Source organism: Platichthys flesus, chromosome 18 (assembly GCF_949316205.1).
Source record: "Platichthys flesus chromosome 18, fPlaFle2.1, whole genome shotgun sequence".
NCBI lineage: Eukaryota > Metazoa > Chordata > Actinopteri > Pleuronectiformes > Pleuronectidae > Platichthys > Platichthys flesus.
The window spans coordinates 19,707,300-19,725,774 of NC_084962.1; the positions used below are offsets into that span (position 1 = coordinate 19,707,300).

General features: G+C 43.6%; 1 protein-coding gene across 1 annotated transcript; it reads right to left on the reverse strand.

Moving 5' to 3' along the window:
* Positions 1 to 447: 447 nt before the first annotated feature.
* Positions 448 to 17,729, reverse strand: si:ch211-243j20.2 (uridine-cytidine kinase-like 1). The gene is made up of 15 exons (XM_062411468.1): positions 17,572 to 17,729; positions 15,831 to 16,039; positions 13,714 to 13,820; positions 12,712 to 12,882; positions 10,810 to 10,881; positions 8,938 to 9,127; positions 8,697 to 8,758; positions 7,264 to 7,280; positions 4,915 to 5,013; positions 4,601 to 4,694; positions 4,040 to 4,102; positions 3,808 to 3,930; positions 3,536 to 3,643; positions 2,938 to 3,094; positions 448 to 2,519 (listed from the first exon to the last, which is right to left on the reverse strand). The coding sequence occupies exons 1-15, from the start codon at positions 17,658 to 17,660 to the stop codon at positions 2,443 to 2,445; spliced, it is 1,638 nt and encodes a 545-aa protein (XP_062267452.1). The 5' UTR covers positions 17,661 to 17,729; the 3' UTR covers positions 448 to 2,442.
* Positions 17,730 to 18,475: the final 746 nt, after the last annotated feature.

The following is an 18,475-nucleotide window of genomic DNA, read 5'->3' on the forward strand; positions in this document are numbered from 1 at the left end:
TATAAGTGATACATTCAATAATAAAGAACTAACAATTGTTCTAAGCCAATAATCTGAAATTCATTTAGCTCAAATATATTTTATATATTCAATATTTTAACTCCTATCGCTGTAACCCAGGCTTTTCCCGGTTTGAGATCATTAAAATTCAGCTTTCAATCAATCTATGTATATTTACAAGAGCAGATTATATATTCGTGTAGATGTCTCTGTGTGTGGTCGGGTATTTTTAATAGTTATAATTCTAATCTATTGTAATACGTTCATTTTTCTTTTACAATTAAAATGTCAAGTCAGAACTTTTTATAGACAGGTTAGTTCCTACAGAACATGAAGGCAGCATGAGATCCTGCATTGTACGTCACTTCCGCTGCAAACAGGAAACTGTGACCTTTACCGCCCTCTAGAAGAAAACCACAAAATTACATTTACCTTGACTCACAACAGTTGTGTTGATGCAATGTTTAATTCTGTACAGGTGAGAAGACATTTACAAAAACTGAATCAACGCAAACAAACAATGACAGGTTTTCACAGAGAGGAGACGACTTATCAAACATGTTCGTTTTCGTCCTTCAATTGGTCAATCAAATAATACGTTTTTTCAGACGAACATTTAAAATCTCAAAATATTCAATAGAAGAGCAGGAAATCTGAAGATTTGACGCTAAAACAGGGACTTCTCTTTCCCGTCATTTGACTTTAACGTTTATTAAAAGAAATTGTATGAAACTTATTTATCCTTCGATCTTCTTGCGATGTTCATCAGTCCTCACGCTGCCGTTTGCTTCTCAAAAAATTTATAAATTAGCGACATGCTTGAGTAGAAACCTCCATTTGTTGTGAGATAATCAACTTCCACAGATTAAAAGAGTTCAACTTCCTGACTCACAGTACAAATAAAAGTGACAGCAGCTGATTCTGCTTTCAAGTTATGGAGTTTCCTTCTCCCTCAGCTCAGAGACGTTCCTCAGAGCTCTGGAGGAACAAACCACAGGAACCTCTGTGCAGGAAGTTATGTGTTCATCTGGGTTTGTCGAGAGATAATCGGCACAAGATGGCAGCGCTCGGATTCAGTTTATATTTTGCCCTCATGTCCGGACAGTTTGAAGAAGCTCTTTACATTCTATGACCTGGACAGTGAATGTATCAGCACAACAGTCGGTGTCTTTAAAAACACATCAACAACTAAACCTGTAAAAAATCTTGGCTCTGCAATTTGGAAAACATGGCAGTGATTTAATTTTAAACAAATGTCAAGATGTACAACAAAATAAATAATTCAAAACAATAAAATAAGAAAAAGGCCACAAGCAGCAGCAAGCGAATGAATCAGTCTGACTTATATATCTCCTCCTTAAAAAGACGAGAAAATTAAAATAAAATAATTATTCCAACGTCTAATTCATTAGCTCTCACGTTGTTTCCTACAAAACACGAAGGCACCTCGAGATCTGCTGTGTGCCTCACATCTGATGTCAACAGGGAAAAGTGAAGTTTGCTGCCCTCTAGCAGAAATACAGTACATAACTCCTCCATCAGTCATACTTTATATAATGGCACCTGTGTTTTACTAGTTCCTGCATCTGGAGGAGTTAACCACACACCTACACCTGCTCATAGCTGCATTTAAACGTGTTATAAACCAGATCTTCTAAAAGCTATTTGGCTAACTTAATATTACGCTAACGGGAATCGGACAGTTTCCCTCTCGTCATTGCTTTTGTTCAAGTTCACGGATCTTTGTCGTCCCTTTCAGAAAAAGTTGCCTGAGAAAACTTAAGTTTTACAGAACAGTACAGCAGCTCAAAAAAACACTAAGAATATTGTAATAAGTAATATTTCTATGTTTATGATAAAGACTAGTCTTAGAAGAAAAGGAGGGTGTCGTGTCTTTGTGCAAAATTGTATTATGACTGAATTAACGTGGAGCAGATTGATCGATGTGAGGAACGTCTCTTTCTTTTGTTCCAGTCGTTCAAACCGAGCTTTGCTTTGTTTGAACTTTCTGCAGCTGAATCTCCTCCTGACGACTGAGGAAGGAAATCAGACGAGTGAAATCCTGAGAGGAACCAAACACTCACGTTCATTCTAAAAGGTGTCAACGTCCAAACTCAGCAGCTTCACAGTCGGCAGCTTCTCAAGTTTCAACATTAGAATCAAGCCTTTTTGTTCAGAGTGGGTTGTGCAGCACAGACCGTCGAGATGTCAAAGCCAGAAAATATCCACATGAGCGTCAGCGCTGTGAACTGGGACGTCTCGACACGTTACAGTAAAGAGGAATGGGGAATGGACTGAGAGCTGCCGGCGTCACCTCGAGTGTCAGGAGGACGAAGACCAGCAGATCGGAGCAGCAAGGGGATGAAGGAGTCTTTTTCTTTTTTTTCTAAACATACAAGTGCTTTTGTAACAACGCTCCACGGTCTCTGATTGGTCCTCTGCTCAGATGTCCATCCCCTCGTCACTCTCACACCAGTCGGAGGGAGCGTCCGTGCCGAAGTAACGATCTCCAAAGTTTCCTGAGGAGGAGAAAGAGGAGATGATGAAGCAGCCGGTGAAACGACAGAAGACTCAGACCTGCAGAAACACGTTAATTCATTATAGATATGTGTGAATCTGATCAGATTGAGCCTCTCAGATTCTGGATGAGCAGCAGCTTCCTTTCCTCTGAGACGCTGCTGGACCCATTCATCACCTTTAGACACAATCCTCTGCCAGCTGCCATTACAGGTTAAAGATGAACTCAGCGGAGGCTCACTGTGACGTACAGGACTGAGCCGAGCAGCTCCTGCAGCTCTGTGAGGACAGACAGGTCCTATCACAGGACACTGAGACAACAGCCGTAGACTCGTTTCAGCCCAAAACTATTTTTAATATAAGTTACAAACAGATCAGCAGAGGACAGCCGGAGGGGAGAGAAACAGAAGACGACCTCACCGATGCCGGGGATGATGTGGAACTGGTCGTTGACCTCTTTGTCCACCGCCGTCGTGATGATGCGGACTTTAGGAAACGCGTAGGCCACCGAGTGCACGCCCATCTCCGCCATGAGCAGCGACAACAGGAAGATCTTATCCTCCGCTACATCATGGTCCTGATGAGAGAGAGAAAGAAGAAAGAAGAGAGGAGAGAGGAGGGGAAAGAAGGGATACTCATTTAAGATGGAGAAAAAGATTTTACCTTTCAAACCAGAAAATATGCTCAAAGTTGAAATACACATAATTTCCGCTCCATTAATAGCGTTGAGGGAAACAGTTACATGGTCGGAGATCAACCTGCACAATATTGAATTAAACATAAAACTACTCACCTGCAGAAGGTGCAGATTTTATTGAGATATTATCCATTTACACACTCGGTGGACATGACACACCCTGAATCTACTGCTGAAGATCCCCAGTGTCTATTCTACCTTTCTTACATGAACGAGTGAAGTATATACAGAGACTGGAAGAGGACTGGAAAGAGCCAGTACGACAGTTTCACACCCACTGAAAGATGGAGAGGCTCTTAAGGATAGTAAGTGTTGACCCACCAGCAGAACTCGGACCGCCATGAGAGCAGCAGCTCCGGTGGACACGGTGCTGTCCATCAGGATGACGTAGTCCTCAGTGATGTCTTTGGGCAGACGGAGGTAGTGAAGCTGGAGGAAGGAGACAGGACAGTGAACCTCTGTTCTGTAAAGTTAAAAATCTCTGAAAAGGCAAAGTTAAGGTGAATCCTCCGGAGAATCTCCTTTTCCTTTGTGAGGCGCTGATTCTTTATAGCAACAAGATGGATAACTTGTAATGTCTAAAAGTTGCACACCTCTGGTTCTCCAGTGTCATGGTTGGTCTGGATGAGGATCTTTCCCAGTCGGATGTCTTTGCACACGGCCATCAGAGCCTGCTCCATGGTCTCTCCTGCTCGGAGGATCGATACACCGGTGATCTACTCGAACACAGAGGAATTACACATGTTCAGAGGATTACATGAGGCAGCAGCTCATCTGGGGTTTGAGGTTTAGCTGTGTCGAGCAGCAGAGAAGAAGTCGACTCACTCGTTGGCCGCCCAGCCTCTTGCCTTCATAGACGCCGCCCTGAGGCGTCTCCACAGAAACTGGCTGCAGAGACGAAGGGAAAGAATCAGTGGAAACAGAAAGTGAAACATCTCGTCACCTCCGACTCTACCAGTTAGAGACCAGAACACTGGAGGGTTCACATGGTTTTCTACTGGTTAAACCAATGTTCAATCAAAGCTACTGCTGTTATTACCAACGCCGAGGAGGTTATGTTTTCACCTCAGTCTGTTGGAAGGACGGGATGTGGCTCAAGATATACATTTGAAATTTGAAACTTTTTATTATCACTTTCTTTAACATTTGGAGATTTCTTTGACATTCTCTCAGATTTCCAAGGGAATAATTCATGGATATTGAGGCACTCTGGTGCTTCTGGAGTGAATTCAAGGTCTGAAGGAGTTGGCAGAGATGAGGTCTATTCTTCCAGTTTTGAGTAGTGGACAGATATTCCTTTACTTTTTTACTTTCAAACAGTATTCAACCTTGACGTGGACTGGAAGCCTGAGGTCAGGTACTTGTAAAACAAACACAAGGACCAACCTTGAGAGGTAGGAAGGAGAGGGCGTGTTCGATCAGAAGCCTCATTAATCTCTTGGAGTAAAAGATAAACTCGTCTCGGTTTGTCTCCTTGTTCCTACACAAACACACAAAGGGGACGACAACCATTTGTAAAAGCTTGATGCACACAAGTGAGTCAGAGTTAGGACGTCTCGGCCTCTTGCCTTGTCCATTTTGACTTTCCTCTTCATTTCCTCCAGCTTTAAGGGATTTTAAACATCTTCTAACATCTCATTTACAATAACTGTCAGAAAACGCTGCTCGTGAAATGTGCGAGTGTGATTTGTTGTTCTGACCTGATGATGGTGTGCATGCCTCGGACCTGCGGCGTGCTCTCCATGACACTGAGGGTGTTGGGTAGCGGCTGACCCTGATGAGCCGAGGCCAGAGCCGATCTGTGGCAAACACACACACAGTAAACGTCACGAGTTTAAAACATACAAAAAAACATTTGTCTCTTTTAACACTGAAGGTTAGCGTGGCCTGTTTGTACAGACGAGTCGAGCACAAGAGAAACTGATTTCAGACAAGCAGCTGCAAAGGAAAAGAAAATGAACATGCGTCTGTTTTAGGTTTCAAAGAAAAGTCAAAGAAATCCATGTTGATTCTTGCCAAGCAGCTGACGGTGTTGATACTTCACTTCTAAGTTAATGATACTGACTCATCTCCTTCTGTTAATGTTTCTCTAAAAAACGTCAAGTATAGAAATATGTTTGCATCATAATCTTTTATACGAAATGAGGCTCTGGAGGAAGTTCTTGTCATATTACTGCAGAATGAAGCAGGACGTCCTGTATGGATACAAACAGGGAGGATTGAGTCATGTTTCAGTGTGAACACCATCACCTGGAGCCAATTATCAAAAACAAGAACTCCATGAATTAGTAAATGTGGCACAAACATGTTCACACACAAGCTTTCAATGGGAAAGAGCCGTGAAACAAGATGGTTTGATTTCTGTCGCCAAATAACAGCTGATGTTTGTTTATCTTTTGGGCACAAGTTGTCTTTTAAGAAATTCTCTTCTAATTAACTTGTTCCCATAAAAGGTTATTATACCGATTTGTCTCGTGATTGGCAGATAGACCTTTTCTGTTAATAAATCGGCCGGGTTCTAATAAAAGGCGTCAGAAATATCGAGGTAGCCTATTGGCTGCGTGAAGGCTTTGGTTAGAGATGCACAGCAAGAGGCCGGAGTGCATAGAAGCTATGAGGATGCACAAAGGGAGCCTCACATATCCCAGCGGAGCTTCCTCTGAAGAAGGTGACAGATTTTAATTTGGTGGAATAAAGTGATTAAGAGTGGGGGGGGGGGGAAGATAAATAAGTACAGGACAGGAAGTGAAATTAAAAAAGAGAAAGGAAGAAGAAGAGTATTAGAGCAGAGGAACAGCTCCACTACATCACCGCTGTCGGTGCAACACTCAACAAATAGCTCAGTTAGGTCCAGAATGTAGGTCATGGATTATTATTTATGGTTAATTGCTGCTCAAGCTTTGAGAGGAGCCTCTGTTCCTGCTCATTCATTCACTGAGCAGAGAATTGATCTCAGCTTCAGAGAACGACGACAAAACCATAAAACCAACTTTCACCTAAAGACTAAAGTGGATTTTAAATGTAGCTTCATCTGTGTAATATAGCTGAGACATTTATAAACCAGGCTCCTACTTGTGTTACCTTATTGTCAATGTTTCACCCCAAAGCCTGAGGATGTTTGTTCCATTAAAGTTTCTCTGTCTGTTACAGAAACACAAACCCATCATGTAAAGATGATTGACAGATCCCCAAAGTGAAGCTGAATCATCTCGATGGGTCAAAAACCCGCCTCCTCCATGTTAGCAGATGTAAAAAACTGCTCAAGTTTCAAATTAGTTTATTTTTAATTAGTTATTTGATGGTTTATCGCTTCGTCTATCTTTATTTACAGTCTATGTTTGTGTTTCTTTGGGCGAGTCGGTTCATATTTAAGGAATCAATCACCTCCCGCTGGCTTAAGGTGAAGATCACGAGTTTATCTTTGTGCAGAGTTCTCGCTCCGATGCGTTTTAGTGCGTCTGTGTGAAAGTGGCCTGTGGAGCCTGGTGCGATGCAGATTCAACCAATGTTTTAAAACAGTAAAGATTTTTAATGAGGTTCATAAAGTGAAGCCTGGTCACTGAGAAGAGAAATGAGCTGAGGAGCAGGAGAGCAGAGAATGACCGGTCGTTTACTCCTGTTCCCCAGGTTTACTGTCCAATTTCTCACTTTTACATCTATTGGCTCCGTTCAGGTGGACACCACTGATCACATTCATTTTAACAGCAGGGGATGCAGCTCTGTGCAAAGATAGAATTACATATTTTCACTGACATGGGGGGGGCTAACCTGCTGTTTGAGAATTACACTTTATTTTCTATGAAGGTCGTGAAATAAAAAGGTGCAGGGGTTTTATCAGATGATCGATATGGATGTTTGGGGTCTGATGCCGATAATAAGGATTCAGACATTTCTGATACTGATGTGCATCGAACCCCTTTTATCTGCCTGTCGTCTTTTATTTTGAAAGGATGTGGAGCTGAAGACAGAGAAAAATAACAGCAGTAAACGGAGGTGAGAGGGAGAAGCTGCACAGGTTATCACAAAGTATAAAGCTCTGACAGTCATACCTCACAGTGCTCTCACGCTGGAATGGTTACACAGCATTCAGCCAGCCAGGGGGGTCACACACAAAGGACACACACACACACACACACACACACACACACACAGGTGAGAAACATAAGAAAACATTGAGATAAGATATTGTTCAGAAAATATCATCTGTAATGTCAAATGCTATAAAAGCAATTTTTCAAACTGCAAAATAAATGTTTGTCTGTTTAAACTTCACGTAGGAAAGACATTAACTAAACTGATAATGCATTTGGATTTGTAAATTTTACTTTGAAGTTCAAGTTATTAAACCATTAAGAGTAACACAGAAGTATTTAGGAAACGAATCGATTCCTTGTATGTTCTGAACATGTATGTTCTTACATGAAATTGACAACATGTAAGAAATTGACAATAAAGCTACTTTAACTTTAACTTTAATATTATTTGGTTTAGAAAGAACAACCTTTAGAATCCAAGAAGCTCGGATGAATATTCAATAAATAACGTGTGTGAACTCGTCCACGTTACAGAATGTAGTTGACTTGTGTTCTGCTTGTGGACGTGCTTGAATATGTTAAAGAGAACAAATCATAGTTTGGTGCAGGTCATAAACCGACTGGATGACCGTACGTGTGTGAGTAAAGATAAACCTCTGCTCTCTCACAGGGTCGTTAATCTCAGGTTCCGACTGTGGATTCACCACGCTCAGAGATGAGGGAAGAGAGGATCTCACAAAGGTTTGATTTTGTTATGAGAGTAAATCCACGGTTTGATTTTGTCCGTGTGCAGGATTTCCTCCTGAAACTTGGAAACCAGGACCATCGTTTACCCTTTTCAACCAGCAGAGGGAGGAAGTGGTCAAACAAATACCTTTACTTCCAACACACTCCTAACCAGCCCTCAGGTGGTATCAGCTCCGGCTGAAGAACTGGTTTAACGTAACTTAGCATCTTCGCTGGTTATTAAAGATCTTTGACTGAACCTGTTCTCACCACCGACCTGACAGGGAGCATCAGGGAGGATTCAGATGAGAAAAAGAACCCTCGGCCACGTTCACACAGTTAGCAGAGGATCAGAGGGACCGTTCTGAGGCTTAATGAACTTTAGGAAGTTTTATTTCAGCACATATTACTGCACATGGACAGAATCTATTATGAGACTATTGATTAAATCTAGGAGCATCCAAGTCTAGAGAATTTAGCAGCTAGAGAAGTAGAAATTGTTTTAAAACCAGGTCACGTTAGACTTTTCTTTAAAGAGAATCAACTGCAGATGCTCTGAAATAAACTGGATCTTTCTTATCAGCACAATACGGAGCTGAGGCAGCACTTTCTCCACAAAGTGTCACAGCCTGAACAAAGATTAACCGACTGTAAGAGTGAAAACAACCCAGATTCATAGAAAACAGTAAAATCATGACAATAAACCTGAGAGGACTTTTTACCTTCTCCAGTTGACTGTGAACGTGTTGAACAATTAAATCCAACGCTACGAAATTCTCCCCTCCTGCAAATAACACACAGAGAACAAGGAGTCACAGTTATTCACTGTTTACATAGGGAGATCATTTATATTTTATAATAACAGAGCACATCAAATAAACTAAACCTTATTAAGTATGAACATATGAGTGGACACAATTAAAAGCAAAACTATGATATTTTACACATCAGATTCCCTCTGACCTCTGGGCACCACGATGTCGGCGACCTGCACCGTGGGTTCGATGTACTGCTCGAACGCCGGCTTCACAAACTTGTTGTACTGCTTGATGATGCCGATGATGTTCCGCCCACGCTGTGAAACGTCCCTCTTCAGACGCCGGATCAGACGGATGTCCGAGTCCGTGTCAACAAACACCTTCATGTCCAGAAGCTGAGGGAGAGGGGGAGACATTATGAAGCTGTCTTTGAACATTTCTTCATGTCTTGTGCAGCTTTAGAGGGATTTTTGTGACTCTAAACATCTCAGTGAGAAAGTAAAAAATTTAAGAAAAACTAATCACTTGTTTTGTCCAAACGACTTTTCAAATTAGAGATAATATAATAAAGATATTTAATATAAATTAAGATTTGTTTCAGATTAGAGAAGCTGAACTGGATGTTGTTTTGTCACAGATTAATTAGATTTTCATTTGATTGCTAAATGGATTAATTGAGTGAAACCCTTGTGCATTAAGTAAAGTATAAGTGTGTGGAAAGAAACTCATATTAAAGCTCCGTCAGAGAAGCCGCCAGTCCTGAGAGAGACAGTGAAAAAGCTCTTTGAGCTGCTCCAGTGACTTGACTCCGGGCTCGGCTCACGTCGAGGCATCAGAAGAGCAAACCGAGGAGACATCAGTTATCGTTGTCACCGCTAAGAGAGAAAGTCGGCCGCTGATCCGTCTACCGAGCTCAATTAAACTGAACCTTAACTCAGCAAAAACCAGGAAAAATCCATGAGGCAGTAACACAACGGAGGAGGAACAACAAAGAGGTGTCGGCTCTGCTCAGAGAAAGAACTACTGAGTGTGTGAGTGATGTGGACGGGCAGGACAGTGGGGATACAGGTATAACTCAGTGGCACAACAAGCCGCTGGACTCCCTTCTGCTGTGAGTCTGACAGAAGGACTGAACTAAAGATGGCATGTTGCTGGATAAGCACGGCTGTCGGCTCAGAGAAGGAGGGGAAACGAGGAGAGGATTGTTTCTAAAGGTTTGAGAGCACGGCTGAAGCTGTGCATCATTTTCTAACCTGCTCCAACAGGATTATTCACAGTCATCTCCACCAAGGAGATAAACCACTGGATGGGATAACAACGTGGTGGAAGGATGAGGTGCAGGTGAGGGGAGAGCTCATTAAATATTGATCCAGGTCAGGGACCGATTTATTAGCATTAGCTTGGTGTACCTAATAAACTGCTACCTGAGCCTCCGCAGCCTCTCTAAAACTCACACCTCTTCATTAGCATATCTGATCCGCGGCTGTAATTGACTTCAATTCCGAGAATGGACACGGAAAACAATTAATCACTGTGGACAATAGCTCTTATGAGGATAATCAACAACACACAGCTGGGTCTCAAGGGGGGGGGGGGGCCGTCAGCCTTATCACCACGGTCCAGATCACACACTCACACACACAGACACACAACCCCCCTCTTTACAAAAGGATGCAGCAGCACCGCTCCCCCATAAAGACGACTCCCGCTCAGAGCTCATGGATTTCCTCTGAGCGTCGGCAGCGTCATTGTAAAACTGCAGAATTCGTTCCTCCTCATAAACCTGGTCTACTCGTCTCTTACAGATTCTAGCTGCACTGAAACGACAGAAAACGAATTTCCCTCAGGGGACAATAAACTTGAAAGTGTAGAGGATTTAAATGGGGGGAAAAAAACAGATTTTCTTTATATCCTTGAGAAGTTTTCGGTTCCAAAACTGAATTTTTCCTCAGAATATCATCATTCATAGAACAACCAGAGAATGAAATGCTGAATGGGTTGATCGAGTCACATTTCAGGTGATCTGCGATGGAGAGGAAGAGGATTTTTACTGTTTAATAGATTGAAGCGTTCTTACCTTCAGAAGCTCCTTGTTGGCGAAGGCCAGGATTCCCTCAAAGATCACCACATTGGCCCCGTACACTGTTTTCTGAAGAATAAGCAGATATTGATTAAATAGACCTCCAGCAAGAGGCCCCAAAGTCTGCAGTAGAAGGAGCATCTTTCTACTTTCAGTTTCCATCGAATCAAACTGCGTAAACACTTCCTTCTCCAAAGCCGATGTTTTAAATATTTAAAACAGACTCAATAGACATCACGCCAAGAAATCCATGAAAACCTCAAGCATCTCTTCTCAGGTTCATTATCTGATAAACCTCATCCTGAACCTGTTTGTGTGGGAGCAGGAGGAATTAATCACTCCCTCAATCAAACACAAAATGGTGCTGAGCTTGTCACAATCCTATTAACTTCCTCTTACTGGCGTCGTGCTCGGGTCAATGGACTGGACACTTGGTTATTGATTTGGAGGAAGTGAGAAAGCGAGTGAGCAAAGAATGAGAGAGAGAAAGAGCAGAGGAGAGAGCGAGATTGTGTGTAAAGAGGTAAAGTGGAATCTGAAGAAAGAGATGAGTGTTTATCGATTCATTCATTTCCCTTTTCTTTTGTTAGATGATTTAGTGAGTCCTTAACGGTCTGCGCCGGATAAAGAGTGAGAGAAGGAGAGAAGGTGACCTCCAGCTCTATGAGAGAATAAGAAACTTGACTGTGGCCTCTCGTTGGTCCACATAACAAACACACACATATAAACACAGGGAGTGTGTACAGCCTGCAGCTGGTCGGCCCTCGGGGCCCTCGGGGCCCCGCAGCTTAATCACATTCACATCAGTACGAAAGGCTCATAAAATGATTCTGGAGTCACGAGTCGTGAGAGGCGATTTCCCGCATGGCGTTGTGTCTTTCAGCCGTGAAATTACATTGCAAAGAAAAAGAGGAGTTGTCAGAGTGCAACACGGCCAGATTGATTCTTCACAATGCTCCTGGGACGGGACTCGTGCTCTTTGCTTGGGTTAATGTCCTGTTCACTAAATCCTTAATAATTAGTAAATTAGCCGGCATTTCCATCGGCATCAGCTCTAAAGACTAACACGTCCCCGGGGGGGGGGGGGGGGTTAAGTGATTCTACACCAAGAACTCAATTTCATCTTCTTATGAGGATAGATTATCCCCTTCAAAGTGAAGTGGAATGGTTTGTCCCACTGAGAATTATAACGACGACATGGTTATGATTTGCTAATATAGACGATTATCAACTTTTCTGACAACAAAAGTGTTTTTTTATTTAGTCAACACTCTTAGTCCAACTGTTTTCATTAACTCCAAATCTCCCATAAGCTTCAAGCTGCACAACATTCACACTCACATAAGTGGTCTGACTTCAAGATCAAGATCCATTTATCATTTTCCGAGAAATCATAGAAAAACTTGAATGTGGCAATAGAGTTAGAGAAAGTGAAACTAAATCTTATATGCGCCCGTGATCTGGATCCGCACTGAACCATAATGAGTTCCTCCCGACCCATAAAACATCCTGACAGGACATTTCAAAGGAATCTGTCAAGAGGTCTTTGTGTTACGTTTCTTACAAACAGAAAACCATCAGTTAACACAACGAACAACTGAACACAGGTGAAAACAGATCCTACTTGGCAGAGGTGATGAGTAGTGAGGCCACAATCACAATATGAACAGGTCACATAGCTGCAAAGTGACACATGCTCCATTATCACCTCTAAGGAGAATGTGTTATCACCTCAGTCCATTTGTTTGTTTATCAGCAGGACTGTGCAAAAACTACTGAGAAGATTTCCACGAAAACTTGGAAATCTTGTAAATGAGGTCCTGGGGAATCAAACATCATCTCAAAGGGAGAGAGACAACACGCTGTGAGCTCACTGGGGATGTGGTGAGAGAGCCTCACCCATTCTTTGCGTCTGCAGTGAGAGTTGAAGTCGTACACCGGCACTTTGATGCTTTTGCCCTTCTTCAGCTTTCTGAGGACGGTGACCAGCAGCTCGAAGTCGAACGCGTCAGGGTGGTCAAAGTTATACTCGTTCTTGGCGGCCAGCTCCTCATCTTCTTTATTCAACACCTGGAAAACACGGAAACAGCAACGAGTTAGAGACGCACAACTTCAGACTAAAGATGTTCACATATGGATTGATGTTTATCTTTAAAAGAAACTAAATAAGCCTCTGACAGTTGTACACCAACGGCCAAGACGGTGCTTTGGCTGAACACTTTGGTTCCAAAATTTGTTACAGTGACATTTGCTCTTCAGAATCTGCAGTGCACCTTTGAGTCCAGTCGAACCCTTGTGTCCGATATAATGAATTTCCCTTTGGAGCATTCCTGAGAATGAAACGGACCAGCGGAGAAACTTGAAAACTTAACGCCTGCGGACCATGAAAGAGACGCACCAGCTCATCTGTTAAATTAAACTCAGAAGGAGACGGAACAGAGCAGAATGCAAAGGACGTCTTTTCCCATTCACCTTGAACACATCACACGAGATCTCCTGCACATATTACTGCGTGTGTGTGTGTGTGCGTGTGTCTTTGTGTACATATATGAGCAGGGTGGAGTTTTCCTTTAAGAATGAATCCATCCGACTTGTTTTCACTCACTGGTGTGAACTTAACTAACCTTACAACAACCAGCAACATCCACAGAGACATGCAGACGTAAATTGACTCTTACATTCAGTGAGTAGCGTGAAGCTGAGGAACGATCGACTTCGAGTCTCAGAGGAGAGAGGAGGGGGGGTGTAATTGATATGAACTACTGTGTTGAACGGTTATCAGTCCGAGGCTTTTACTTACTCAGCACCGACAACCCGGGGGAGACAATGTCCACGGAGCGAGTTAATGTACTGCAATGGACCGACGTTTAATCAAAGCTCTTATTTACACTTTAGAATCACCTTGTAGAAGGAGTCCATGGAGAGCAGCACCACCCAGGGAACGTCCAGCGCCTCGATGATCTTATTGGCCACTGTGGTTTTACCAGAAGCACTTCCTCCGCACAGACCTGAGGTGAAACACAGAAGCAAAATGCTCATCAGATCCCTTTCTTTTATAGATCCAACATTTCATCCCGATTTTATAAAATCAAATAACTAATCGCAACCAAACACCAGTGTGATAAGAGCTTCTTGAAATTACATTTGGACCAAATCTGAACCGACTCCCTCTACGTGTTCTTGAGATATCAGGTTCAAAAGGTAAAACATGTGTTTTGTGAGGTCACAGTGGACTTGACCTCTGACCTCTGAACATTCAAATCTCATCATCAAGAAGTTCCCTCAAGACTTTTTTGGGATATGATGTCCATGTGGCTGGAAAGGAGACATATTGTCTCTGGCTATAACTGTTCAGAGGCATAACAAAAATGTCCGTGTGACAGTTGTGTAATGTTTTTCTTGGCACAGCAGAATATTTTGTGCTGGAGTCAAAAACAACAAGAAAAACTAAATACAGCTGCGCCACAGATGAGTCTGTCCGGATCCTTTCTTCACCTCCCCCGACCTCCTGGGTTAAAGACCACAAGTGCAATCCGTCAGGACAACGGCCCTGGGAACTGGGCCAGCACGGCACGCTGGCTGACTGGCCACAAAAGGTGAAACACAGGATGCATTTGTTGTGTGTTTGTTGGTGTGTGCACGCGCATGTGTGCACGGGAACACAAAAAGCCTACGGAGCCACTTCTGTGTTATAAACAACTCCCGGTGAAGTGTTGGAGTTTTTGCTCTGATAAGAACCATCAAGGTCAAAACTGCTGACTGGGAAACGAGGGCGAAACCACTGCAGTGCTCCTCATGTCTGTGTATGATCACAGCATCAGAGGGTCACAGGAGCAAAGCGTCTGTTGTCTCAACGGATTCAGCACAGACACATCCTGAGCAGTGACACGTCCCATTGCAGCAGATTAAACCGTCTTTCCATTAGCAATAAAACCAGAATGTAAGATAACAGCCACCTCAGGTAGCTATGATGCTTCACAATGTTTTTCTACCCACTTTCTCCCTCCACCTTTTCTTCCATCTCTACATCTTCTATCCACCACGTGCTTCCCTCTCTCCACACCCCACTGCACACAGGACGGTTTCTCCTCCTCTTCCTCGCTCTGTGAAGTTCTCTGCAGAGTCCGGTCCTTCGAGCCGGACCCACATCGCCCACAGCACAGCTGAGTGTGAAATTGTGCCCAGTCTCCGAGGCCCATTGACAATAACAGATTGCCCACTAAAGATAATGTCCACCTCTCCCTCCATGTGTTCCTGCTAATGCCCATCTGATGTGTTTAATCACAGAACATTGGCTCCGCAAATTTCAATCGCACAACAAACACACAAACACATGCAGCGTGTGTGTCACGGCTCATTTTAGTACTGCTGTAACTCGTCCTCAGGCAGATATTTAACTGCACTGCTTCAGCAAGATGGAGGCTGGGCTGTAAAAAAAGAACCAGGAATATCTAAAGCAAGAATGTGTGGTTGAAAAGCAAAATACTCTACGGCCTTTAAACTGGAAACTTAAGAAATGGCTTTGGGACACAGTGCTGCGAGTCGGCTCAGACACGCCTGCCTACCTAGCCCACACCCACACACCCACCCCCCTACACACACACACTTTTGCGACAGAAATTTTGTGTGATAAGCTTCTCGCCGACGGCCAAGACCCGATCCTCCAGGGCCGCTTGAACCACTCGCTCCAACATCCAGTGCTGAGGCAGCACAGCTGAGGGGCCCGGTGGTCCCGAGCCGGTTGAACTGCTGACACAGGAGAGCAAGAGTCCCTACACACAACAATTCTGTCGCACAACTGTGTTTATGAGATTGTGTTATGGATTGTTGGCCATTAAAAAGTGATTTACGGACATCCAGTTTGTAAAAGGCTGTTTTCATATATGTTCTGACGTTATCATCATATTCTCTTTATTAGTTTTGACTTGTTGAATTCCCTGGACACGTCCTCTCACAGTTAACGATCTAAACGGTTGTAAATACACAGAAGACGATCAAAGTCTCCTTCTTGTTCTCACCGATAACGAAAGCCTCTTTGAAGGTGGTCCCGGTGACGTTGTACCACGGGGGGCGGCCTGCGGTGTAGATGGTCCGTTTGTCCGTCCTCAGCAGCGGAGGCTCCGTCTTCGACAGGCTCGTGGTCCGCTTCCGTGGCGTAAAGGACGGGGTCAAAGGGCAGCGGGGGACACGGGCGGAGAGGCCGTCCGAGGAGTCGTCCCCACTCCCACTGAAGGGACGACAGAGTTGAGACACGCATGTCAGACAAGATTCTTTAGTGCGCTTCCTAAATTACAAACCTGATCAAAAACGATGGACAAAGACATGAAGCTGTGATTTTTTTAACTTGCAAGTTAACTTTGATTTTAGTCCTGTGTTGGCTGCCATCAGAGATGCCTTGTTAGCTCATCGCCGGCCCCCTGCTGCTGCTCCATGACGGGCATTATACTCATGGCAAGACATCTGAAGGTTCCTCAAAGCTAAATGAAAGGCAGGTCTAACAGAGACAAACCTCTTTCTCACCAGTCATAGCAAATCAGAGTGATGGAGCCATGAATGGGCAGAAACAAGCTGCTAACGTTTTAGAAGTTGCATGGTTCAAAGCCTTCTGTTTAGCTGGTGAGGACCTGCAGACCCTCCAGTGTCCTGCAGAGAGACGAGAGGGAGTCCTGGCTCTGGAGCGTCCCTCTGCTCGGTCCCTCCACAGGGACGTCTGCTGTAGGTGTGCTTGAGGGGGAGGAAGAGGAACTCTCCAACCCTCCCCAGGAAATCACACCACTGCCCTGGACACAGCACAAGGCGGGGGGGCCTGCGTTCACATGAGTAAGGGTGTCATCACTTGGCTGCTACATAACAAGAGACTAGGATCATTACTATGGAGCCTTTAAACTACAGACTGTCCGGTTCCTGTGTCTGTGCTTCCCAAGGAGCATTTCTTGTTTGTGATTTAAATGTATATTTATCTATGTGAGATATGATTAATCTGTGTAAAGAGACTTAAACAAGTCTTCAGGGAACAACTAACTCTTAACTCGATTTGTTGCGGGACAAAAACATTTATTCATGTGCATGAATTAATATTAATGCTTCTATGACCTACATGTGTCCTGCAGTCAAACCGTCATCAACCTGTGAGAAGAACACATCAGAGGAATCTTCCGCTCCAGTCACCACGTGGAGCACAGACCTCATGGGAGGTGTTAGGTGTCACAGACAAGGTGAACGGACAGATTGTGGCTCAGATACAGGATGATCTGCCCCCCCTCGTTGTGTTATTAAACCAGTGTTACCAGTCTAGGGCCACAGATTACCGGTATCTGGCCTGTGAATGTGAAGCTCTCACTTCTTCTGTCCCTCCTCATCATTTGTCCACATGCACCTGGAGCCGCACAGCTGCTGGTTCGTTGAGCCGGATTCACCAGGCTACGTTGACACGTGGTGGAAACCAGTTTGAAACCAGAATAAACCTCCACTAACGACACTAAACACCTTAAAGCCTTGTGTGTATTTTAAAGAAGTGTCCCCATTAGCCAGCTCGGACACGTTCTGCACCAGCTAGCTAGCGTTAGCACGAGGACAGCAGCCGGGTGTGACACGTGAAACCGAACCTCTGATGTGTGCTTCCATGAGTTATTGTGTTGTTGTGTAGTTTGTGTTTTGTCTTTTGTTCGCCGCAGCCCACGCTGGCGCGAGGGCGCTAGCTAGGTAGCGTTAGCATGCTAGCCTCCTAGCAGCAGATATGTGATCATCTTTGTTTCGAACCTGTCGGACCGCGACATGGATCTGTCCGCCTCCGGGGCCTCGTCCGCGGGCAGCTCGTCCGCCTGAGCGGTGCTGCTGGGGGGCTCCATGTCTGGCTCGACTTGGCTCAGCTCGGCTCGGGTCGGTTCAGCTCGGCTCAGCTCAGCGCGGCACAGAAAACAAACACAGCCAGCGTCATGACGTAAGGAGGAGACGTCAGACGCAATCCCAATGCCACATTTACGGAAATCGGAAAAAGCGCCACATTGAGATTTCAAAGTTGATTTGGGAATAATCCAGAAAAAAGATTCTCCAGTTAATTGAATACAACTTATTTATTAATATAAACAACTTGTTTCCTTGATTACACATCTGCACAATAACCGAGTATTTTTCTGCAATATTTATGTTGCACATTTGAAGAAAACTGGCCTGTACATGTTTTAATGTTCCTCCTATTATATATGTAATTTGGATTTTATTCACATTTTTATTCCTACTTAATTTTTCTCTTGTGCAGCTGTGTCGATTACGAATTCCCCATAAAGAGGATCAACAATCTTATCATATACTTCTTAAAAATGTAACTTTAAATGGCTGAACCTAAATAAAAAGGACCCAAACAATAACTAAATACAGGCAAAATAATAATACAAATGTTTGTGTCAGTATTAAATTGTTAGTCCTGTAATCCACAACAATTGATCCAGTAGTCATATCCACTGCAGAGTACAGATTTCTGGGAAGGAACAAAATACATGTGTGCTGATTTCTTTAAGATAACACTAACTGTTTCATTATAGTGCTGTTCTATACTACTGGTAAATTGCAACAGCAACATGGATCTAATAAGAAGCAACATGATGACACAAGTGGCTTCCAGCAAATAAATTCCTCTAAAAATATGGTTTGCGTCGGTTTTAAC